Below are 26,152 nucleotides of genomic sequence, written 5' to 3' on the forward strand. Positions count from 1 at the left end.
ACCTTTTTTTAAAGTATATAAATTTAGTGGTTTTTAGTATATTCACAAGGTTGTGCAACTATTACCACTAATTCAAAAACATTTTTATCATCCCCAAAAGAAATCCCGTAGCTATTAGCAGTTGTTCCCCATTTCCCCCTCCTTCCAGCCTCTGACAACCAACTTCTACCTCTGTAGGTATGCCTATTCTAGACATTTCATATAAATGGAATCATACATATGCAGCCTTTTTGTGTCTGGCTTCTTTCCCTAAGCATAATGCTTTCAAGGTTCATCCATGTCATAGCATGGATTAGTACTTCATTCCTTTTTATAGCTGAATAATATTCCACTGTATGGATGTACCACATTTTATCCATTCACCAGTTGACAGACATTTGGGTTGTGTACACTTTTTGACTATTATGAATATGTTGCCATGAATGTCCATGTATACATTTTTGTGTAAACATGTTTTTATTTTATATACCTAGGAGTAGAGTTGCTGGGTCATATCATAACTATGTTTAACATTTTGAGGAACTGCCAAACTGTTTTCCAGAGAGGCTGCGCCAATTTATATGCACACTAGCAATGTACAAAAGTTCTTACTTCACCACATCCTTGCCAACACTTGTTATTGTCTTTTTTATTATAGCCATCCTCGTGAGTAAGAAGTGGTATCTCATTGGGGTTTTGATTTACATGTCTGTGATGGTTAATGACGTTGACCATCTTTTCGTGAATTTATTGGCCATTTGTATATCTTCATTGGAGAAAGACCTATTCCAATTCTTTGCCCACTTTTAAATTGGGTTGATTTTTTATTATCGAGTTGTAAGAGTTCTTTATATATTCTGGGTACTAGACCCTTATTAGGCATATGATTTGCAAAAACGTTATCCTATTTTGTCGCCTCTTTTCACTGTCTTGTGTCCTTTCAAGCATAAACATTTTTAATTTTGATGAAGTCCAATTTTTTTTTCTCTTTTGTTGCTGTGGTTTAGATGTCATATCTGAGAAATCATTGCCTAATCCTAGGTCACGGAGATTTACATCTATGTTTTCTTCTAAGAGTTTTAGAATTTTAGCTCTTACATTTAGATCTGTGGTCCATTCTGAGTTAACTTTTGTGTATGGTATGTGATTATATTCTTTTTCATGTTGTTATCCCACTGTCCCAGCATGTAACTAAGTTCTTGATAAATAGATCATTTGAAATCTGCTAATGCAAATTAAAATACATGACATGTTCAACGAATAAGAGCTATTGTTATTTTTTGCAATGTTAAGTTTGGAATTTAGGAAAATAGGGCACTTTGTGGGTTGAATGGTGGCCCCCCAACAGATATTTGTAGAAGTAATTAAGAATCTCATTATGAGACCATTCTGGATTATCCAGGAGGTCCCTAAATCTAATGACAAGTGTCCTTGTAAGAGATACGAAGAGAAACAGATGAAGATGAGAATGCCATGTGAAGATGGAGTCAGAGATTGGAGTTATGCAGTTAAAAGTCAAGAACAACTGGAGCCACCAGAAGCTGGAAGAAGAAAGAATGAACCTTTGGAGGGACAGTGGTCCTACCAACACCTTGATTTTGGTCTTCTAGCCTCCAGAATTGTGAGAGAATAAATTTTTGTTGTTTTTAAGTTTCCAACTTTGTGGTAATTTGTTACAGCAGCCTAGGAAACTAATATAGGTATTTTAAAATGATAAAACATGATTATGAAAACTCACACATGGATAACCTAGAGAGGTTATCAAGGAAGAACATAGAAATTCTCAACTTATTAAATTAGAATAAATTGTTCTGAATAGTTTAGGCATGTCTTTGGCCAGAGGCAGGTTCTAGGGTGATTTCTGGAAGTTCCAGTACCATGTTAATATAAATGATACAACTAAGGAAGAATCTTCAGCATATTGCAGAAAATTCTGTATTTTTTACACAATAACATTGAGGAGTTGGAATGGCCATATTATTAATGAAAAGAGAAAGCCTCTGCAATAGAAAAAGTAGCAAATGGCAGAGTAACAACACAGCTGACTACGGAAGAGGAAGGGACGGCTAACCACTTCTCATTTGATGTTGACTCACAATAGGTCTGTTGACCTCTGAAACAGAAGCACTTCCACAATTTAGAGAAGCTATTTTTAAGAAGCTTTTGTGTCTAATCAAAGGTCTTGAAGGTGTGTTTCTAGTATGTGACACCACTACAGAGGAAAGAGTGCAGGAAGCCGAGCCGCCGCCTCCCTCCCCCACCCCGGCAGTTCAGGGAGTGGTGAGCACTCCTCCAGTATTCAGTTGTAAAACAGAAGGCCCAAAGCTTTCTTAATCAAGATCGGAAACAAATAGCAGAGAAATAATGGGTTTTTAAAATAATTTAGACCTAATTGCTCAGAGTGGAGCCCTTGCAGCATAGTGGTTAAGAACTCAGCTACTAACCAAAAGGTTAATAGTTCAAATCCACCAGCTGCTGCTTGGGAACCCTATGGGGCAGTTCTACTCTGTCCTACAGGGTCACTATGAGTCAGAAATGATTTGCCAGCAAGTTGTTTTTTTTTTAATTGTTCAAAAGAGCGTCTCAGTTTTGGTCTCACATGCAGAGTTTTTTTCTGAGACTACTTGCACTTTCTCCAATAGTAGCAGCAACAGAACTACTCTTGTTGTGTGGCTGGCATACATTAATTCTGCTTAAAAATTTTTTCATTTGTTCTTTCTTGGACTATTTTGTTTTCTGAAGCAGCTTGCTACATTTGATACACGCACAATCCCACACACACATATCCCTGGTTGGTGAAAATGGTTAACATCCTAGCTGCTAACCGGAAGGTTAGAGTTCAGGTTCCCCTGGAGGTGTCTCAGAAGAAAGGTCTGATAATTTACTTCTGAAAAATCAGCCACTGAAAACCCTATGGAACATGGTTCTACTGACATACATGGGGTGATTTAGAAAATAATACTGTAATTATTACTGCCTGTCCTTGAGTAGGAAACCCTGATGGCGTAGTGGTTAACTGCTACAGCTGCTAACCAAAGGGTCACCAGTTTGAATCTGCCGGTGCTCCTTGGAAACTCTATGGGGCAGTTCTATTCTGTCCTATAGGGTCGCTATGAGTCACTGGTTTTGGTTTCGATTTGGTCCTTGAGCAAAGAGAATGTGACCCACCTGAAGCTGGGCCCACAAAGATTCACAAGGACACATCAACAGGGCCCTGAGATAAAGACAATAGATGGGATGATCTTAGAAATTATCTTCTAGCTTTTCACCTAAACCCAATCAAACAGGATGTAAAAGACTTTTTCACTCCGATCTTTTTCTATTAACATTTACTGAATAGAAATTTGTTGGACCAATGAAGACCCTCCTGACTGTGGGGTTACTGAAACCTATACTAATGCGTGTTAAGAAAAGCAATTCAAAGTATAAGACCACAGTTTCTAGTCAAGCTGTGAAAAGCTTTCACCCATTTTTGTGATGTTAATATATACTGATGATTCTGTAACCTCCCTCGGGTTCTGGCAGACATGAGCTCTGGCAGCATGCTTGACTGCTTCCTACTTTTGTCTTTTTGAGTACATACTGAACAAAAACTTTCTTTTTGCTTTACTAAACTTTGTGATGTTTTTCCCCTACAGCAGGGGTCACCAGGAGTCAGAACCAACTCAGTAGCAACCAGTTTAGATTTTATATATAAATACATATATAAATAAAATTAATTTTTGCTTATAAGTTTTTTTTGGCCTCTAAATAATTTTTCAGGAAAAAAATGATTAAATTTGGTCTCATTAATCAAAATATTGTCAACATTAGCTTTTCCTTGGCAACAATGGCCTCTTATTTTCTCAGAATATATAGAATACTTGAAATAGAATCCATTTAGAAAACAAGTTAATTTCTTTGAAATGCACTATTTCAGATATGCAGACATGTACTAAGCAATATGCAGAAATGTATTAAGTATGGCTATCATGTAACGAGAAATTTTCCCAAGTAGCCTGTGGCATCATCATTTTATATGCTTCAATAGAAGAGTGCAGAAGTCCTCATCAAACAGAAATGCAATTAAAGGAAGCTAGCTCTTTTGAATGTACAGAACCTGAGATTGTATTTATTTTCTGGACTTGCTATATCCCAGTGCTACATCATAACACAAAACTTTAACATTTCCTCAAGGCTAAAAGCTCAGGTTGGTAAATAAAGTCAACACAGGCACAATTCATTAACTGGCTGATCATGTCAGGTAGCCCGCAACTGCATCACTGTATTTCTCAGCAAATCATGGAAATAAATTTTCCCTTGCAGGGGTTAACAAAGTATTTGTAAAGAATAAAGTTCACTGGATGAAGGACAATGTAAAATGTATAATTACCTTGATTTTAGTTAAAACGTTAGTAGGGGTCTGGAAGGACACAGGCAAGATCATTGAAGCTTTAGGATTTCTGCCTAACAAGCAAGGTAATGCAATTGTTAAACAGCCAGAATGTGATTCTGTACTGTTTCTACTTTCTAAATATATTTACACACATACATGCATATATTTACTTTCAATATTTTAACTTTATAGATTTTTGGAGGCATATGAAATTTCACATATTGTCAGCTTTGTATTAATACTAGTTTATTAGCTTGAGGGTTGAATTTCTTCCTTTGTCATGCAAAACGGACCCAAGCCAGGGTGTTTTCAATTGCCTCATATGCATGAGAAAGCTGGACAATGAATAAGGAAGACCACAGAAAAACTGTCGCCTTTTAATTTTGGTGTAAGCAAAGAATACTGAATATACCCTGGACTGCCAAAAGAAGAAATAAATCTGTCTTGGAAAAAGTACAGCTAGCGTGCCAGAGTGCTCTGTGGAAGCGAGGACGGCAAGACTTTGTCTCATGTACTTTGGACATATTATCAGGAGGGATCAGTCCTGGAGAAGGATGTCATGCTTGGTAAAGTGGAGAGTCAGTGAAAAAGAGGAACACCTTCAAGGAGATGAAAAGACAGTGGCTGCAACAATGGGCTCAAGCATAACAACAATCATGAAGATGGCAACAATCATGAACATGGCACAGGACCAGGCAATGTTTTGTTCTATTGTATATAGGGTCACTATGAGTTGGCACCGGCTCGACAGCACCTAACAACAACAATGCAAATCTAATATTATAATAAAATGATAAAAGGAATTTTTAGGATAGAGCATAAAGGGAGTTCTTCTCAAAATTAACATTAAAACAGAATCTGGAGTTATGCATCCATTCTATCATGTATGCGCTATTCTCTAAGCCTGTATCATATACTGCTCCTTCCATGAAGTCCACCTTAGAGCTTGTTTTCTTCTCTGGGCTCCCATAGCACTACGCCTGGTGCCGTTTTTATAGCACTCATTTATAATTCCTTTAAGTGCCTTAAAGTTCCCTTTAGGTTGGTGGTGAAGTTTATTTTATAGAAGTAAAATTTGACAACAATGCTCTAATTCTATAGAAATCTCTTCTATCCAATGTCACTTTATCTTACCTTAATAAGCTTTTAAGAAGTAAGTTAAATAGAATGACTTTCAACTAGTAGTTTGGCTCTGTTTTTCTCCTCCTAGGACAAAATCAAACAAGACAAATAAAAGACCAAATCCCAAACCAAACCAAACCCAGTGCTGTCCAGTTGATTCCGACCCATAGTGACCCTATAGGAGAAAGCAGAACTGCCTCATAGAGTTTCCAAGGAGTGCCTGGGGGATTCGAACTGCCAACCCATATGGTTAGCAGCTACAGCACTTAACCACTGTGCCACCAGGGTTTCCAAATAAAAGACCACCTTGATTTTTTCATCTAAGTTGCTAATCAACATATTTAATTTGTAAAGAGTTACCAAGCTAATTAAAGTGCAACTGCTTTATCACAACTGGTGACTCATTAAAGAAAACCAGATGTAAAAAATTTTTGAAGCATTTTTCAGATTTAGCTATTCATCTTGAACAAAAACAGAACTTATATTGATATCTAATCATGTATCTATTCCCACTGAAACTGTGTACAACAATTTTTTAATCTTTTCATACTTTACTACCCACAAACCTTTTAGTTGCAACTTGGAGAAACGCAGCTCAAAACATCTTAAACAAGAAAGGTTATTTATTAGCTCAAGGATCGAGTAAGGCTCCCAAGGGAGGAAGCCTGAAACATTCAAAGGGAAGAGCTATACCTTCACGGAATCAGGGCTACCAGAGCACTTTTCTGTCTCCAGCAAGGACCCTGGCGGGTTCAAATCCCAGCTGTTAAGTCTTAACTTTCTTACCATAAGGATCTACTTACTAATTAAGTGTTGTATTAAATACCCATTGCCGTTGAGTCAATTCTGACTCATAGCGACCCTACAGGACAGGGTAGAACTGCCCCATAGTTTCCAAGGAGCACCTGGTGGATTTGAACTGCTGACCTTTTGGTTAGCAGCCGTACCTCTTAACCACTACGCCACCAGGGTTTCCGTTGTATTAAATAAGGTGGTCCATAAAAAAAGACTAGAGGATAGTACCTAACTCAAAGTTCTTAATTCCATGACACCAAAAAAACCAAACCAAACCCATTGCTGTTGAGTCATTCCAACTCATACTGACCCAACAGGACAGAGGAGAACTACCCCGCAGGGTTTCCAAGGAGGGGTTGGTGGAATGCAACTGCCAACCTTTTGGTTAGCAGTCAAGCTCTTAACCACTGTGCCACCAGGGCTTCTCCATGACACCAGACATAATATTTTTTCGTAACTACTGACATCCACAAAACACCTTTAACCCAAACGATTCAGTACAGCAGGCTAATACTGAATAAAAATTGGGCTGTTTAAGAACTAAATGAAAGAAATCTAAATATCAAATTAATAAATTAAATCCAAAGAATAATACCCAGTCCAGCATTTTTCTTGACCAGGGAATAAATTTCTGAGCCCAAATCCATCCCATACAAGTGCAACTGAAAGTTATCAAGCACCTTGATGCTACCAATGTAAAGTTACATAAGACATAACAGGGAGATAAAGCACTAAAATGAAAAGTGGTGTTTTATGCATAGAAGAAAGTACAGAAGTATTATGGGAACACAGATGCGGAAGCAGTTAATTTTGCTTGTGAGAGGAAGTGTTAAGGATAGCTACCAAGGAAGAGAAGGGCACTGAGGTGAAGGAAACAATAAGAAATTCATACTCAAATTCCTAGAGACATTTAGGAAGACAGAAAATCTAAGCCTCTACGAAAAAAAGCCAAGTTACAGGCAAGGAATGTTATTTGCTCCACAGAATTGCTTTCTGGAAGTTGAGTGATCGATCAACCATCTTTTGTGGATAAAATAATTTAGAATACAAGAATGATAAAGAAAATTAGCTTTATTTACGTAAATTAGAAAAACTGTAGTGTTAGAATTTGTCAAATGTTTTCATCTGAATGATTTACAAGAGTATTTATATACAAAACATAATAAAATAGAGTTTATCACATTGCTCTTGTTTGAGTTAAAGTGTTTTCTCAATTCTGATTATGCCCCCGTCACTTCCATTTTTAATTTTTAACAAGGAAATGTCTTGACATAGTGCTTGATTCATACAGTGTAACATTTAAGTAGATGCTAGGTCAATGATTAGCAACAATTACAAAATACTTTTCAACAAATGACTTTATCATTAGATTTTTTTCTATATTAAAATGTTTCATGTTAAAAAAACATACTTCTACCTAATGATCTAAATTTATTATATAAACTCATAGTGTGATTGAAATACAATATAGATATGACTCTATATGTATACTAAACGCATTGATATGTTTGCCACATGTGAAAATGAACAAAATTGTGAGACATGGAGGTAACAGAGAATCCGAAAATCCATTTGAGACAGGTGGAGACGCCCTACTCTAATTTAAAATGAGCAAAACTTTCACTTCCTGAACCCTGAACCTAAAGCAAAAAATGGTGAAAAGTTCTATTTTAGATACCGAATCTTAAATCACACTGAAGGGCTGTTATTAGCTTGTATTAACATATATTGAAAATGCTCATCAGAAGCAAGGATAGTGAGACTTTGTCTCACATACTTTGGACATGTTATCAGGAAGGACCAGTCCCTGGAGAAGGACATCATGCTTGGTAAAATAGTGGGTCAGTGAAAAAGTACATGATCCTCAAACAGATGGATTGACAAAGTGGCTGTGACAATGGGCTCAAGCATAACAACGACTGTGAGGATGGCACAGGACCAAGCAGTGTTTCTTCTGATGTACACAGGGCCACCATGAGTCGGAATTCACTAGAGGGCACCTAATAACAACATATATTGGATAATTCTAGACCAAGTTTCCTAAGCAGCTTTCAAATCATTTATCTTGTTTTAGAAATCCAAGAAAGTATGGAAGAATTTTAAATTAGTGGTTGGGATAGAATATAAATGCAGATAATTTATTCTGGAGTCAAACTTATCTGTCACAGTATTAAGTATACCATGTATATACGAACTCTCAGACGAAATCCATTCATTTTTAAAGCAGTGGATTGTTTAGTAACTTCAGTTCTTTAGTACTTTCTTGAAAAACCTGGCAAGAATTCCGTGGTTTTATTAAGAGTGTGGGGGTGTGGGGAACCACAAAAAAATGTTAGTTTACTGTCACTTTGAAAAGTCACAGCTATTTAACAATCAATCAGGCATCCAAATGTACTTCTGTCTAAAAATTTTTGTCCCCCAAGAGAAGGAAATGATCAAGTATTACATTAAGGTGCTTACTATTAAAAAAGGGAAAAAAAATCAGAGGAAATTGGTTTTTAATTGGATACTTGAATTCTTTCCAGGGTTCCTGGCACGCTCAGGTGTAGGTATCTTGACTTTGACACTTTCCTGATTGCCCTTTATAGCAGCCTCCAGGCGGGTTTTCAAGGATGGAGAAGAAGCCATTAAACTTTTAAAAACTGAGGAATACTGAGGCCCAATCTGCATGAGATTTTGCAAAGCAAAGTCATGTAAATTTCTCATGACGGAAGTTGCTGACCCCACAGTATTCTCATCCAAAAGAAAGGAAATGAGGATGGGCAGAAGACAGGCCACCAGCTGAGAGCCTAGAAAAGTAAATGAATGATATAAGTCCTAGGTTCAGGAATATACATGTTCATTATATAAAATTACAAGAGTACTTCATTGATACATAATTTTCTCCCACTTTAGGTGAAAACAATTTTTTCCAATCTCTTTTCCCAAATTAATACTCAATTTCAATGCTTTTTTTTTTTAAAAAAAAAAATTTTTTTTATCAATGCTTAGGATTAAAGTAATACCTGCTTTTCAATGAATGTGAAATACAGATATAATGTGAAGTGATTAAATAAATGTCTTAAATTTTATTTCATTTAAATAACATTGAAATTCTCATTTCTATTTCAAAACAACAGAACTGTGAAGTTTGGAGACAGTCTGTGTTTAGTTGGAATTTAGTGCTGACACTTACGATGCTGCTCTTCAGCAATGGCCACCAGTGCTTCCAAGACCTTTATTCCTTCTTGAAAGATCTGAAGCTCTGTAGCGTCTTCAGGTTTTCTCTTATCTATTTCCTGCAGTTTTTCCACGATAGATGATGCTAACGAGTAAATGTACGGGTAGGAAATAGCTGGGTTTGGATATTGAAAAATGGAAAGTAGGAGTTGATAGGTCTTGATTTGTACCTAATCAAGTAAGAAACAAAAGTAATATAAACTGTGTCAATTAAAAAAAAAAAAAAAGGCCTTTAGGACCCTTTACAGATAAAGCCGCAAAGCTATTTAAATTTATTTCTAATTTATCTTTAATTTTGGAAGTCCAAGTGCCAACAGCTTTTCAAACCAGGATGCTGATACTGGTGGTAACAGTTTGGAGTGGGGACAGGGACATGTGGGTACAAAAGGGAAGGATAACTGGAAGTGATTAATTTTTCTTCTTTTCTCTAGTTCCCATTTCCCCTCTCATGTCTTGATCATATACTATAAAAAACAAACAAACAAACAAAAAGCCCCTCCAAAACAAACTTGAAAAATATTTTGAGGATTTCAGAAAACGTTTTAGGCAAAAATCACATACATCTGATGTTCAAATGGTTTGAAGGTCTCAAGAAACCATTTCTGGACCATACTAACTATTTATCACTGCATACCAGAGCCACCTCCTGGTGATTGCTACCTAAAGCTCCTGAGAGGCAACAGGCAACAGAAGGGCAAACGGGAATGACTATCTATCAAATACATAAATCATCCTTTTTGGTTAATGCCTATGGTATTTGAAGGGTTATTTTTTTTTCTGAGAGAAAATCTGGTTCCTATTATCTTTAGGCTTGTGTGTTGTTATGATGCTGAACAGGTTTCAGCAGAGCTTCCAGATTAAGCTAGATTTGTCTCAGAAAGGCTTGGTGATCTACTTTAGAAAATCAGCCAGTGAAAACCCCATGGAACATGACAGTCAGATCTGCAATTGATTATTGGGATGGCGCACGACCTGGAAGCATTTTGTTCCCTTGTGCATGGAACTGCCATGAGTTGGTGACAGACTCGAAGGCAGCTAAGAACAACAACAATATATTTAAGAGCAGATATATTTTGTGATCATGTGCTACAAACTCATTTTGTATATATTATGTGCCCTGGCGGCACAGTGGTTAAGAGCCTGGCTGTTAATCAAAACTGTCCAACAGGACAGTTCTTACTCTGTCCTATAAGATTGCTATGAGTTGGAATCAACTCAATGGCAAAAGGCTTGGGGTTTTTTTTTTTTGGGGGGGGTTTATGTGCTACAAACATAGAGTGAATAAGAAATCAATCCAGCAAATGAACGTGCCATAAAAAAATGGGATCAATTTATGTATTGTTTTTGGCATAGGTCTCATTATTTCACAGTCACATTACTGAAGGCATATGCTGGAATCTTCCTTTGGGTTTTTGCAGGAAATCCACTATAGTAAGGTACAATGCAGCTTGTAAAAGTCCCTTGTCAAGTTCTAGAGATACATCAATTTTAAGATGCCTCCATTTCAAATTAATTTTTTTTAACATTTCCTCTCTCTAACTTTCTCCCACTACTTTCTACCTTAAGGGCCAAAGAACTAGAACATTATTATTTGCCTCTGTGACTGCAAGAATATGAATCAATCCCAAACCTAAAAATAAAAAAATTCTAGTCTAGTACTTCTTGTTGGAGCCAACAAAATCCAAAAACAAAGTTTTGCAGAAGCCTAAATATAGTCCTATGACAGACAACTCTCTGCTAAAGATACTTACTATAGGATCTTTCACCTCAAGAGTGGCCTTAAATTTCTCAATACAGCGTTTCTGAAGACATGGGATAGTAGTTACTTCTGGACTGGTAGACAAAATAAATATTGTCACAGCAGTAAGTAGACTGACTTCATCAAGTTCTTGGTGTGTTCCATCTAGCAAGGAGAAATGATCTATTAGAAACAGATTCCAATACTGCCGCCAAAACCCAAAAAACCCATCGCCGTCAAGTCAATTCTGACTCATAGTGACCCTATGGGACAGAGCAGACCTGCCTCATAGGGTTTCCAAGGAGTGTCTGGTGAATTTGAACTGCTGACCTTTTGGTTAGCAGCCGAGCTCTTAACTACTACACCACCAGAGTTTCCAATACTGCTTTATACCAGGGCGAGTGTACCAGAGTCCGAAACTAAATCTGTGTGAAGCTGTCTCTAGTTTGGTAGCAACAGTTTCTTTTAGCAGATACAGATGATGAACACTGAGTGACTACAAGAACCCTAGCAAATACTGTAGGGCTCTATAAGTACTTATAGAGCCAAGAATTACTAAAGTAATTATAATCTTCAAAATCAAAGACATGAGTAAACACATATACAAATTTACTAGGAATATACATTTACTTTTTTTGGTGGTATACATTTACTAGTTGGATACCTAACCTCTCTGTCTTCAGTTTTCTCATCTGTAAAATGCAAATAACAACAATATTTATATTTATAGAGTTAGGATTAAATGAGTTAATCCACATACAGCATTTAGAATAGCAGGTGGCACACAGTGCTCAATACATCTTAGCTAAGCTATTATTAATTATTTTTATTACAGAGTAACAGAAAAATGCTTGGACAATTATTTTTTGTTTAAGTTTAAAGCACTTATATTTTGCTAATATGTACATCAACTGAAAATACCTTAGCACCTTGTCTACCCATATCATTTTTCAACAGTACCAAAAAACCTGAAAATAGGTGCACAGGTCACAATCATTTGGGGGGAGGGGGAGTATTTTTTAATTAGAAATAAGCTGCCTTCATTGTCGAAAGCCACAGGCTCATTAATTTTAATGAACTTGCTATGAAAGTCAATGTTATTTGAAAAGAAAAAGGTGTGGCAAATTCAACCCATTAAATTGTGTAAGAATAGGATACTTACAGAAAAATGACATATTATTATAGTAACTTTGGTAACAGTCATTCAACAAACACCTAAGAAACATCTATTATGTGTCAGGCACTCTCCTAAGCTCTGGAAATATCATGGTGAGTAACTTAAAGCCTGCTCTCAGAGGAGGAGATATACTAGAAACTAGGAAGCAATAAATTTAATTTCAATACAGAATAATATTAAGAGACAAGAGAAAGCGACAGAGGAAGATAGTCTATATTGGCTTGTCAGGGACACCTCAGGGAGCTAATATAAGAGTTGACAGTTGAGTGACACAGTAGCAATGAAAGCAAAATTTTATGAATGTGATTTATAGAAGTTATCTGAATAATTTTAAGGTAAAACAGATACATTGGTAACTTTTAAAGTTATGATAGCATTATTATCAACAAGAACAAAACAACCAAACCCGTTGCCCTTAAGTCGAGTCTGACTCATAGTGACCCTATAGGACAGAGGAGAACTGCCCTGCAGGGTTTCCAAAGAACAGCTGGTGGATTTGAACTGCTGACCTTTTGGTTAGCTGCCGAACTCTTAACCACTATGCTACCAGGGCTCTGTTATAAGCACCTTATATGTATTAAATATTTAATCCTTACACCACCACCACGAGGTAGGTACCCTTATTTCCCTCGTTTTATGGATGAGAATCTGGGAATCAGAAATTCAGCCATGAGTCCAAGGTTACACAATTAGTAAGGTAGGCAGTTTGATTCTGTTAATCATGATGCTACACTGCTTCCCATACAGCAGTTATTTTTAGTCATTTACAGCAACCTGAAACTAGCACGGTCAGCTAGTCTGTTTAGTAAAAACGTCTTCTTATTCTCAGTGAGATGAAGCTCTCCTGGGTTCCTCTTCCTATTTCTTCTAAAATTCCTTTATCCTCCTGCCCCTGTGAAATTACCTTATTCCCATTTACTTAGAATAGATGCAAGGACCCCTAAGCATTTATTTCTGTGGAGAGCTCCATGTGGTAAGGAACCAAGGCTTCCTGCCAATGGCCAGTAAGAGACAGGCCTCTTGCCAACAGTCATGTGAGTGAGCCATCTTGGAAATGGATTCTCTAGTTGCTGCCTCAGCCAGCACAGCAACAGTAATCTCATGAGAGACTTGGAGCCAGAACCACCAAGCCAAGCTGCTTCTGAATTTCTGACCTACAGAAGCTGTCAGATCCCTGTTATTTTAAGCCACTAAGGTTTGCAGTAATTTGTTACACTGCAAACATTTTACCTGTCATGAGTAGCTCCTTTAATTTCTTTCAGCAGTGAGGCTAATTCCTCTAGGCCCTAGCCAACCCCCCCATTCCTTGACACATTACAAAAATACTTTTTTTTTTTAAGAGGCAAGCTCATTCTAACTCTCTACATAAAAACTTCTAATTACTTCCCATCCTTATCTCTTTTTCTTCATCTGGCACTGGGAGAGGCCAATCCTAAATGTGCAGTGAATTCTATTCCTTTCTGCCTAGACAGGGACTCTGTTTCCCTTCTAGTATTTCCAACTCCCACCGCATTGGTGCTTTTTTTATTGAATAAGCATGAACACATGCTATGTTGTTATTAGGTGCCATTAAGTAGGTTCCGACTCATAGGGACCTTATGTACATGAGAACAAAACAATGCTCGGTCCTGCACCATCCTCACAATCATGGTCAAGCCCACTGTTGCAGCCACTGTGTCAATCCATCTCTTTTTCGTTGACCTTGTATTCTACCAAGCATGATGCCCTTCTCCAGGGATTGATCCCTCCCGACAACATGTCCAAAGTATGTGAGACATAGTCTCACCATCCTTGCTTCCAAGGAGCATTCTGGTTGCACTTCTTTCAAGACAGATTTGTTTGTTCTTTTGGCAGTCCATGGTATATTCAGTATTCTTCGCCACCACCACAATTCAAAAGCATCAATTCTTCTTCAGTCTTCTCTTATTCAATGTCCAGCTTTTGCAGGCACATGAGGTGAACACCATGGCTTCGGTCAGGCACACCTTAGCCTTCAAGGTGACATCTTTGCTTTTCAACACTTTAAATGAGGTCTTTTATAGCAGATTTGCCCAATGCAATGCATCTTTTGATTTTCTGACTCCTGCTTCCATGAGTGTTGAGGATCTGAGTAAAATGAAATCCTTGACAACTTCAATCTTTTTCTCCGTTTATCATGATGTTGCTTATTGGTCTAGTTGTGAGGATTTCTGTTTTCTTTATGTTGAGGTGTAATTCATACTGAAGGCTGTGATCTTTGATCTTCATCAGTAAGTGCTTCAAGTCCTCTTCACTTTCAGCAAGCAAAGTTGTGTTATCTGCATATCACAGGTTGTTTATGAGTCCTCCTCCAATCCTGATTTCCCATTCTTCTTCATATAGTCCAGCTTTTCGGATTATTTGCTCAGCATACAGATTGAATAGGTATGGTGAAAGGATACAACCCTGATGCACACTGTTCCTGACTTTAAACCATGCAATCCCCTTGTTCTGTTCGAACGACGGCCTCTTGATCTATGTACAGATTCATCATGAGCACAAGTAAATGTTCTGGAATCCCCATTCTTCGCAATATTATTCATAATTTGTCATGATCCACACAGTCGGATGGCTTTGCATAGTCAATAAAACACAGGTAAGTATCTTTCTGGTATTCTCTGCTTTCTGCCAGAATCTATCTGACATCAGCAATGATACCCCTGGTTCTACGTCCTCTTCTGAATCTGGCTTAATTTCTGGCAGTTCCCTGTCAATATACTGCTGTAGCTGCTTTTGAATGATCTTCAGCAAAATTTTACTTGTGGGTGATATTAATGATATTGTTCGATAATTTCTACATTTGGTGGGATCACCTTTCTTGGAAATAGGCATAAATATGGATCTCTTCCAGTTGGCTGGCCAGATAGCTGTCTTCCAAATTTCTTGGCATAGATGAGTGAGCACTTTAGCACAGCATCTGTTTGCTGAAACATCTCAACTGGTATTCTGTCAATTCCTGAAGCCTTGTTTTTCACCAATGCCTTCAGTGCAGCTTGGACTTTTCACTTTAGTACCACTGGTTCCTGATCTTATGCTACCTCCTGAAATGGCTAAACATCAACCAGTTCTTTTTGATATAGTTACTCTGTGTATTCCTTCCATCTTCTTTTGATGCTTCCTGTGTCGTTTAAAATTTTCTCCGTAGAATCCTTCAATATTGCAACTCGAGGCTTGAATTTTTCTTCAGTTCTTTCAGTTTGAGAAATGCCGAGTGTGTTCTTCCCTTTTGGTTTTCTATCTCCAGGTCTTTCCACATGTCATTATAATCCTTTACCTTTGACTTCGCAAGCCACCTTTGAAATCTTCTGTTCAGCTCTTTGACTTCATTGTTTCTTCCTTTCGCTTTAGCTACCCTACCTTCAAGAGCAAGTTTTTTTAAAACACATGCTATAGTCTATGATTTAGGAAATAATATTGGAGTCATTATTCCCTGTCCTTGAGTATAAAGAATGTGACCCAGCTAGAGCTGGGCATACAAGGACTCACAAGGACACATCAACTGGGCCCTGAGGAATAAAGGCAATAGAATAATCTTGGAAGGTATCTTTTAGGAAAACTTTCACATAAGCCGGAACACAAAAGACTTCCTACTCTTATCTTTCTATTAACATTTAGTGAATAGAAATTTGTTGGACCAATGAAGACCCTCCTGACTGTTGTTACTGAAACCTGAACCAATGATTGTTAAGAAAGACAATTCAAAATGTAGGATGACAGTTTCTAGCCAATCTGTGAAAAGATGAAGATTTCAATGGTTTTGCCCATTTGTAATGTTAATAAAAACTGACGACTCTGTAACCTTCCTTGGATTTGGGCAGACATGGCTGTGGCAGTATTCTTGCCCGTTTTCCCACTTTTGTCTATTCTGTCATTTCCTTGGACTCTGATAGACATGGCTGTGGTAGCATGCTTGTCCATTTTCCCATTCTTCCTTACTCTGTAATAATTCCTTGGACTCAGGGAGACATTAGCTCTGGCAGCATGCTTGTCCGTTTCCCATTTATTTTTGAATACATGCCAAATAAAACTTTGTTTGCTTTACTAAACTTTGTGATGTTTTTCCCCTACAATATCTATATTAAAAAGTCCTCAAGCTGTTTCTCTTCTTCACATCAAGAGATCTTTTGATCTCTTCCCTTCCTCATTTGTACCTCAACACCATGAGCTCTATTCCCTATGTTATTTGACTTCTCTGCAGTGTTTTACCATGATGACTCTGTTTACCAAAACTCTTTTCTTTGGCTTCCGTGACTGCATTATCTTCTGATTGCTTTCCTCTTGATTTTGGTCCTCTTTTTGTTCTATAAACTCCCATAAAGTGACACTGGTTGATTTCATAGGTTGAGCTGACAACTCACAAATACTGTAGTCCAAAATTATCTCTAGCCCAAACCATTTTCTTGAATTCCAGAGTGATATATATTCTGCTCTATCTGATTATCCCACAGGCATTTCAAACTCAACTCACGATTTTCCCCTGAAAACTCACTTCTGTTAATGATACCACCAGTGCTCAAGTCACCCTACCCTTTTAACTCCTAAACCAAACTATCAGTAAAGTCTGTTGACACTTTAAACATTTTACTTTTTTTCATTCTGCTCCTCTTTATCCTTACTATTACTATCTTACATCCACGAGTCTTGCTTTCTTCTCTATACTGCTGCCAGAGTGATCCTTTAGAAATGTAAATTCTACACATTATTCCCCTTCTTAAAACTCCTTAAGGATTCCACATTGCCTATTTAAAGGAAGTCCAAATTACAACCATGTCAATCCTTCCATTAATCTGGCTCCCATACCATCCACCTTCATCTCTTTCTCTACTTATCATCACTCAGCACCCTCCTACTATTTCTTCCCCAAACCACACTCTCATTGCTCTATGTGCTGTCCCCAAATGTACGCTACTTGTATCTCCAGGATTTTGACCAAACTTGTACCTAGGATCCATTTCTATGACATCAACATGGAGAATGCTTTCTAATCCTTTAAGAAACTGACTTTTCTAAGAAGCCTCTTGTGGTAGATACGGAGATGCACCACTGAGATACCCTTCAAGGGGGGATGTCAGCTCCTTCAGGTTTGGCCTCAGCTACAGAGAACCACGTTGCCTGAGATCACACTCTTCCTGGAGCGGCCCATATCTCAGGTAGAACATTTCTGTCCTGTGTGGGACACTCTGATAGGCAATATTTTCTCCAGAGCTCCCAACAGGTATGTTGAGGACCTGCATTGCATTCTGAGGTCTTCTTTTACCCAATGTTGCTACCCGACCTCTTCCTTCACAGGCATTGCTCCTTAATCAACCTCTTGCTCCCCAAACTGCACCTCAGCTTATGCTTCTGGAGAACCCTATTGATGGTGCTCCACCTGACTCCACCTGAGGATAAGCTATGTACTTGTTCATATTTAGCAATCTGTCATCTGGAGAAGACCCATGTTCACTTAGCTGTGTGTTTAGAGGGTATGTATCAGAGCTGTTTATGCCCCCCACTTTTGCCAGTATTTTTTTTTATTGTACTAGAAATGTGAAGATAAAGACATTATTATTGCCTTCAAGGAGCTTCTTATGATATTGACCATGCCCTACAACAATTTACAGGTATCCGACTCTACTAAACTCTCAATTTCTGGTACAAAGTGGATAGTCAATAAATGCTGAAGTCCACTGAAAACTCTTTAGCACATGAAACTGGATGTGGTGAATTTTGATGTTTATAGACAGAAGAAAGAAGGTAGGGATAATTTGTAATATGTCTAAAGACTTTTTATAATCACTATAACATACTTTCGAAAATGAAACTCACACAAGAAAGGAGAAAACCAAATTTTAACAGATACTGAAAATAATACTGGCTATCATTTATTGATACATGCCAGGTAATAAGCTAGATGCTTTTCATATATTATGTTACTGTTCTAACAATTTCCTGTAACATAATACCCTTATTTTGTTAACGAGGAAGCCAGGCTTTGAGAAGTTGGGTAACTTGGTCAGACACATAGCTAGCCAGAAGATGCTGGCATGAGGATAATAAGCATACTATGACACTTGAAGGTTCCTCAATGCCAACTTAACTTATAGGCTGCCAGTCATTTAATCCCTTTAAAGGTTAAAGATACTAAAATGAGAATACAGGTATTTTCTTTTCACTGATACATACCCTCTAAACACACAGCTAAGTGAACATGGTCTTCTCCAGATGACAGATTGCTAAATATGAACAAGTACATAGCTTATTCTCAGAAAACTGCCCCTCTTTCTTTTTAGAACTGAACAACTGCTTCCAAAGAGCCTTAATTACCTGGATCCCAACAGTCAAGAATTGTTGTTAAAGCACTACGGAGAAGGGCAGTCCAAGCAGTGTGGCTCTTTTCTGCTCGGGCCATGGGAGAAGACAATATTCCTTTCAGAGCTTGTAGGGAAGCTGCAACTGTTGAAGACAATTGGCCCCCAGGTAACTTCACAGCAGTTTCTCTGAGGACCCCAATTGTGAGGTACAGTATAGTAGGAAGAACTGAGATGCTTCCTGTAAGATAAGACACATTCTTAAAAACATATTGCATTTCAGCCTGCATATGAATAATCATGAGAAATCTTACTCATCAGAAATCATGAATAAGACGATGTCAATGATTTCTAGTTTTTAAGATTATTTCTTACAAAGGATTATAACTGTTAAGATAATTTATTATTTTTTCCCTCATGGCTGAAAAGCTTTTAAATTTTTATTATGCATTCGGTGAAAGATTATATAGCAAATTAGTTTTTCATGGAACACATAAAGTGTTCCATGGCATTTGTTTCATTCCCCGCAACATGCCAGAATTCCCCCACTTTCGTTCTAGGTTCTCTGTTTCCTTTCCTTCTGAACTGCTACCCCTTCCTGCCTTCTCATTTTTGCTTCTGGGCAAATGTTGCCCTTTTGATCTCATATAGTCGCTTGTTGTAGGTCCATAGTCTCAGGGGTTCCTCCAGTCTCTGTCAGACCAGTAAGTCTGGTCTTCTTTGTGAATTTGAGTTTTTGTTCTACAATTTTTCTCCCACGCTGTCTGGGACCCTCTGATCTGATCCCAGTCAGAGTGGTCAGTTGTTAAGATAATTTAAGTAACTTTATTAAGACTTTTAAGGCCGGATTAAATTTTGACAATTATAACTGGAGAAGTTGTTACATAATTCATGGAATTATTTTTAAAAAGAGTCAAAATATTTCCTTTAGAAATCAGAATTGAAAGCAACGATGTCTGGGAAACACTTCATCTGTCATTTCTTAATCCAGAATCAAAAAGATAAATAACACAAAACTGACACAAAATGTATCACTTAGTATCATTATGCTTTTTCTGTCTTATTTTCTTTTATTTGGTTGCTGACAAATGTCGAACTGTAAATTATTTTTTCAAGGAATTTGTAGAGGTTCACTCAATACAAAATATTTTTATGGCCACTAAGGTGTTGAAAAATCAATTACAAGTTTAAAATGAAACGGAAGAGGCTAAAGCTAAAACAATCAATCCAATTTTCTCAGATGCTACTCAACAAAACTAACTAAAAGGATTATTTTTAACTCTAATCCTCTGCTAACGATTTTTCTCCCACTTGTAGTTTAAGTGAGTGTGTGAGAACAAGGAGTACAGGTTTTAATTCAGATTGAAACTTAAAGTCATGAGGCTAAAAATAAGACAGGACATAAACTGGTCAAGGTACATTCAAGTAAAAATATACTTACCAATTACTAAGTATTTACTGAGTACCTATTTCATGCTAGATTCCCTGGAGGATGTAAAATTTAGCTGGAAATAAGACATCCGTGTCTGCATATACCTTCTCTCTATATAATAAAAAATTACATACAATGCCTCTATATGACATAAAGGAGGCCTCGTAGCACAGCGAGCGGTTAAGCGCTCGGCTGCTAACCAGGAAGTTGGTAGTTTGAACCCAGGAGCCACTCTGAGGGAGAAAGATGTGGCAGTCTGTTTCCTTAAAGATTTACAGCCTTGGAATTCCTATGGGACAGTTCTACCCTGTCTTACAAAGTTGCTATGAGTCAACTGACTTGATGGCAATGGGTAACAGGTATATTATGCCATATAAAAGCTACATATGTACATATAGAAGCATCATATGTATGTGTGTGAAAAAACAAAACTCAGTATTAACTAGTGTTTCCAGGGAAGCCTTCACAGATGAGGTAGGCCTGGAGTTGAACTTTGGAGGGAGGTAAAATTTAAAAAAGTAGAGAAGGGATATGTCATTTCACATCAAGTAACACCATGGACAATAGCACAGAAACGGGGATAAACAGGAAGCCTTCTGGGTATAGGATTTCCACAGAAGGAATTAGGAGGAGGTAATGACAAAAAAAAAAAAAAAATTTTTTTTTTTTTAATGACCCAGCAGAGCCACCTGCAGGGTTTTAAGTGTATATTAAAGAATATGGACTTGATTTCAAATAGAACTGGCTATGATGACAAACTTGTCATCACCAAGGTAGTCAAAATCTACTAGAGATGGTATACCAAAACGTGCCCAAGAATTAACAATTGCCACTGACTGGTTTAAAATATTATCAATCATACTCCGTTGCTATTGAGTCAATTCTTACTCATAGCGACCTCATAGGACAGAGCAGTACTGCCCCATAAAGTTTCTAAGGAGCACCTGGTGGATTCGAACTGCCGACCTTTTGGTTAGCAGCCATAGCTGTTAACCACAATGCCACCAGGGTTTCCACTATTATCAATCGTAGAAGAGCATACCTATCTATAGTTCTTGCTATCTGTGTATTTATTTTCACGCTTTTAGTAAAACAAATTACTAAAATGTAATGTTAATCTTCAAGGATTAAAAACAATATTCCAACCTTTGGGTCAACATTAACTTAATGTGAAAAGGATTAGCAACTAGGCTCCATAATCTATTAAAATATTTCGCTCCTCCTAGTGTCAAGTAAAGCAATCACATACCACAGCATACCTTCAGGAGAGCATACTGCAGGAAGTTCAGATAGAATAACCAGTGCAGCTGAAACCAATCTACTGCCATCTTCTGACAGCATCTGCGGCTTTGCAGCTTTTACTCCTGGGCTACCTGTCAATTTTGGATTTAGTTCTGGGAGCTGTCTAACTAGAATGCATACACACAATTCCAGTGTTGCAAAGACCAAAGACTTCCCAGGCACAAGTCCTCCTGTGTCCTTTCCCTCTCCAAACTCTGGCAGGGTTTCCTTTTCAGCAGCCCCATCATCAACTAAAAGAGAGAAATAACAGTGTTGAATAAACACTCTGTGTTTGTTTTGCTTTTGGTGGAAGGCAATTTAGTGCATTTCTGTGATAGGCAACACATTTAAATGTCTGAAGTCTTGGGTGTTAAAGCTTGACGGAGGAGCAGTTACGGAGATAAACATAGCTGTCCTTATGACTTCTTATTGCAGTGCATCAAAACAGATCCTTAGTAACCCTTTAAGCCTTAAAATATTGTCTAGTTACTTCCCTTCTTGCTGTTTATAAAGTGAATCTGATAGCTGGAGCTCCAGCAATAACCAAAGTAAGTACTCTATTAATATAAGAGATTTCCACCTCCCCCAGGATTCGTTAAAATTCTTCTTTTCCCAAAGAATAGTTGCTTAGCTACTGACAATTAATTATTCAAGTTAACATGCAGAGGTGAATTAAAGGACTTAGAAGCCATGTCTAGAGATGTTTGTTTTGTGCTATACACAAAAGAGTATCTTAACTACAGAGATATAAAAACAATGGTATGTGATTAATTTAGCCTTCAGAGTAATACTCACCTTCTGCACTTCTTCTTTTCTCTTTCACGTGTTCTTGAGCTGCACATATAATCTGCCTTACCACTTCAAGTGAAGCCAACTGAATGGAAGGTGATTCTCTGGTCAAAATTACTCGATGCAGAACATTCAACAACTCAATACCCAAGTCCTATCACAGAAAACAGTTAGGGGACACTGTATTGGAAATCATATGCTATTTTTTTGGTGAAAAATAGTAATATTGAACGCCATAGCAAATTTCAGAAAAAGAATACAGTAGTCTCCCCTTATTTGTGGTGAATATGTTCCAAGGCCTCCTGTGGATGCCTGAAACTAGGATAGTACTGAACCCTAAACATACTATGATTTGTTCTATAAATACATTATCTATGATAAAGTTTAATTTGTACATTAAGATATTAACAATAACTAATACTAAAATAGAACAATTATAACAATAAAAGTTATGATGGAGGGGGATGGCATGAGATTTCATCATGCTACTACTCATTTAACATTTGTGAAGAGCAGCTGACCGCAGGTAACTAAAAACACAGGAAGCGAAAACCTGGTTAAGGGGTACTAATGTAAACCATTAACAAAGAAATAAACAAAGGTGTTACTAGTTTCTAATGGAGATGATAATGATAAAAAAATTCCTCCCCCTTCACAAATTAATATGTTGTTGTTGTTAGATGCCATCGAGTCGGTTCTGACTCATAGCAGCCCTATGCACAATAGAATGAAACGCTGCCCGGTCCTGCGCCATCCTTACAAACGTTGTTATGCTTGAGCTCATTGTTACAGCCACTGTGTCGATCCACCTCGTCGAGGGTCTTCCTCTTTTCCGCTGACCCTCTACTCTGCCAAGCAAGATGTCCTTCTCCAGGGACTGATCCCTCCTGACAACATGTCCAAAGTATGTAAAACGCAGTCTCGCCATCCTTGCTTCTAAGGAGCATTCTGGCTACACTTCTTCCAAGACAGATTTGTTCGTTCTTTTGGCAGTCCACGGTATATTCAATATTCTTGGTCAATACCACAATTCAAAGACGTCAACTCTTCTTCGGTCTTATTTATTCATTGTCCAGCTTTCACGTGCATACGATGCGACTGAAAATACCATGGGTTGGGTGACGCACACCTTAGTCTTCAGGGTGACATCTTTGCTCCTCAACACTTTAAAGAGGTCCTTTGCAGCAGATTTGCCCAATGCAATGCGTCTTTTGATTTCTTGACTGCTGCTTCCATGGCTGTTGATTGTGGATCCAAGTAAAATGAAATCCTTGACAACTTCAGTCTTTTCTCCATTTATCATGATGTTGCTCATTGGTCCAGTTGTGAGGATTTTTGTTTTCTTTATGTTGAGGTGTAATCCATACTGAAGGCTGTGGTCTTTGATCTTCGTTAGTAAGTGCTTCAAGTCCTCTTCACTTTCAGCAAGCAAGGTTGTGTCATCTGCATAATGCAGGTTGTTAATGAGGCTTCCTCCAATCCTGATGCCGTTCTTCTTCATATAGTCCACCTTCTCGGATTATTTGCTCAGCATACAGATTGAATAGGTATGGTGAAAGAATACAACCCTGACACACACCTTTCCTGACTTTAAACCAATCAGTAACCCCTTGTTCTGTATGAACAGCTGCCTCTTGATCTATGTAAAGGTTCCTCATGAGCACAATTAAGTGTTCCAGAATTCCCATTCTTCGAAATGTTATCCATAGTTTGTTATGATCCACACAGTCGAATGCCTTTGCACAGTCAATAAAACACAGGTAAACATCCAAAAAAAAAAAAAATTTTTTTTTTTTTTTTAAAGCGTCCTTCTGGTATTCTCTGCTTTCAGCCAGGATCCATCTGATATCAGCAATGAAATCCCTGGTTCCACGTCCTCTTCTGAAACCGGCCTGAATTTCTAGCATTTCCCTGTCGGTATACTGCTGCAGCTGTTTTTGAACGATCTTCAGCAAAATTCTGTTTTTTTTTTTTTGTGATATTGTTCGATAATTTCCACATTTGGTTGGATCACCTTTCTTGGGAATAGGCATAAATATGGATCTCTTCCAGTCAGTTGGCCAGGAAGTTGTCTTCCATATTTTTCGGCATAGATGAGTGAGCACCTGCAGTGCTGCATCTGTTTGTTGAAACATCTCAATGGATATTCCATCAATTCCTGTCAGAGCAGCTTGGACTTCTTCCTTCAGTACCATCGGTTCCTGATCATATGCCACCTCTTGAAATGGTTGAACATTGACTTGAAATGGTTGAACATTGAATTCTTTCTGGTATAATGATTCTGTGTATTCCATCCATCTTCTTTTGATGCTTCCTGCATCGTTTAATATTTTACGCACAGAATCCTTCACTATTGCAACTTGAGGCTTGAATTTTTTCTTCAGTTCTTTCAGCTAGAGAAATGCCGAGCATGTTCTTCCCTTTTGGTTTTCCATCTCCAGCTTTTTGCACATGTCATTATAATACTTTGACTTCTCGAGCTGCCCTTTGAAATCTTCTGTTCAGTTCTTTCACTTCGATTCTTCCTTTTGCTTTAGCTGCTCAATGCTCAAGAGCAAGTTTGAGTCTCCTCTGACATCAATCTTGGTCTTTTCTTTCTTTCCTGTCTTTTCAATGACCTCTTGCTTTCTTCATATATGATGTCCTTGATGTCATTCCACAACTCGTCCAGTCTTCGGTCACTAGTGTTCAATGTGTCAAATGTATTCAGATGGTCTCTAAATTCAGGTGGGATATACTCAAGGTCATATTTTGGCTCTCGTGGACTTGCTCGGATTTTCTTTAGTTTCAGCTTGAACTTGTATATGAGCAATTGATGGTCTATCCCACAGTCAGCCCCTGGCCTTGTTCTGACTGATGATATTGAGCTTTTCCATCGTCTCTTTCCACAGATGTAGTCAATATGATTTCTGTGTGCTCCATCTGGCAAGGTCCACGTGTACAGACTCCGCTTATGTTGGTGAAAGAAGGTATTTGCAATGAAGAAGACATCAGTCTGCAAAATTCCATCATTTGATCTCCAGCACTGTTTCTATCACCAAGGCCATATTTTCCAACTACTGATGCTTCTTCTTCATTTCCAACTTCCGTATTCCAATCACCAGTAATTATCAGTGCATCTCGATCGCATGTTTGATCAATTTCAGACTGCAGCAGCTGATAAGAATCTTCTATTTCTTCATCCTTGGCCCTAGTGGTTGGTTCATAAATTTGAATAATAGCCGTATTAACTGGTCTTCCTTGTAGGCGTATGGATATTATACTATTACTTACAGCGTTGTACTTCAGGATAGATCTTGAAACATTCTTTTTGACAATGAATGCAATACCATTCCTCTTCAAGCTGTCATTCCCAGCATAGTAGACTACATGATTGTCTGATTCAAAATGGCCAATAACAGTCCATTTCAGCTCACTAATGCCTAGCATATTGATGTTTATGCGTTGCATTTCATTTTTGAGGATTTCCAATTTTCCTAGATTCATACTTCCAAATTAATATAGGTGAACTTAAATTATTAAAACCAAAACAAAAAACCAAGCCTGTTGCCGTTGAGTAGATTCTGACTTACAGTGACCTGACAGGACAGAGCAGAACTGCTCCACAGACTTCCAAGGCTGTAAATCTTTAAGGAAGCAGGCTGCTACATCTTTCTTCTGTGGAGTGGCTGGTGGATTCAAATCACTAGCCTTTTGGTTAGCAACCAAGTGCTTAAGCACTGCTGCACTACCAGGGCTCCTTAAACCCACTGCTGTTGAGTAGATTTTGACTCACAGAGACCCTATAGGACATAGAAGAACTGTCCTATAGGGTTTCCAAGACTGTAATATTTTTTTTAAAAAAATTTTTATAGTGCTTTAGGTGAAAGTTTATAGAGCAGTTTCTCATTAAACAATTAATACACATATTGTTTTGTGACATTGGTTGCCAACCCTG

General features: G+C 37.8%; 1 protein-coding gene across 4 annotated transcripts in view; it reads right to left on the reverse strand.

Moving 5' to 3' along the window:
• Nucleotides 1-7,345: 7,345 nt before the first annotated feature.
• Nucleotides 7,346-26,152, reverse strand: part of HEATR5A (HEAT repeat containing 5A) — a 141,367-nt gene continuing 122,560 nt past the window's right edge. For 3 of the 4 annotated variants that reach the window (XM_049897447.1, XM_049897448.1, XM_049897446.1), the window contains 6 exons: nt 22,222-22,369; nt 21,405-21,677; nt 18,730-18,954; nt 11,242-11,393; nt 9,447-9,660; nt 7,346-9,060 (listed from right to left, as the gene is read on the reverse strand). In XM_049897447.1, coding sequence (XP_049753404.1) covers nt 8,753-9,060; nt 9,447-9,660; nt 11,242-11,393; nt 18,730-18,954; nt 21,405-21,677; nt 22,222-22,369 — 1,320 coding nt within the window. In that variant the 3' untranslated portion in view covers nt 7,346-8,752. The remainder of the gene's footprint in view (nt 9,061-9,446; nt 9,661-11,241; nt 11,394-18,729; nt 18,955-21,404; nt 21,678-22,221; nt 22,370-26,152) is intronic. The other variant, XM_049897449.1, reaches the window with a different exon arrangement.

The sequence above is a fragment of the Elephas maximus genome, chromosome 10 (assembly GCF_024166365.1).
Source record: "Elephas maximus indicus isolate mEleMax1 chromosome 10, mEleMax1 primary haplotype, whole genome shotgun sequence".
NCBI classification, from domain to species: Eukaryota; Metazoa; Chordata; class Mammalia; order Proboscidea; family Elephantidae; genus Elephas; species Elephas maximus.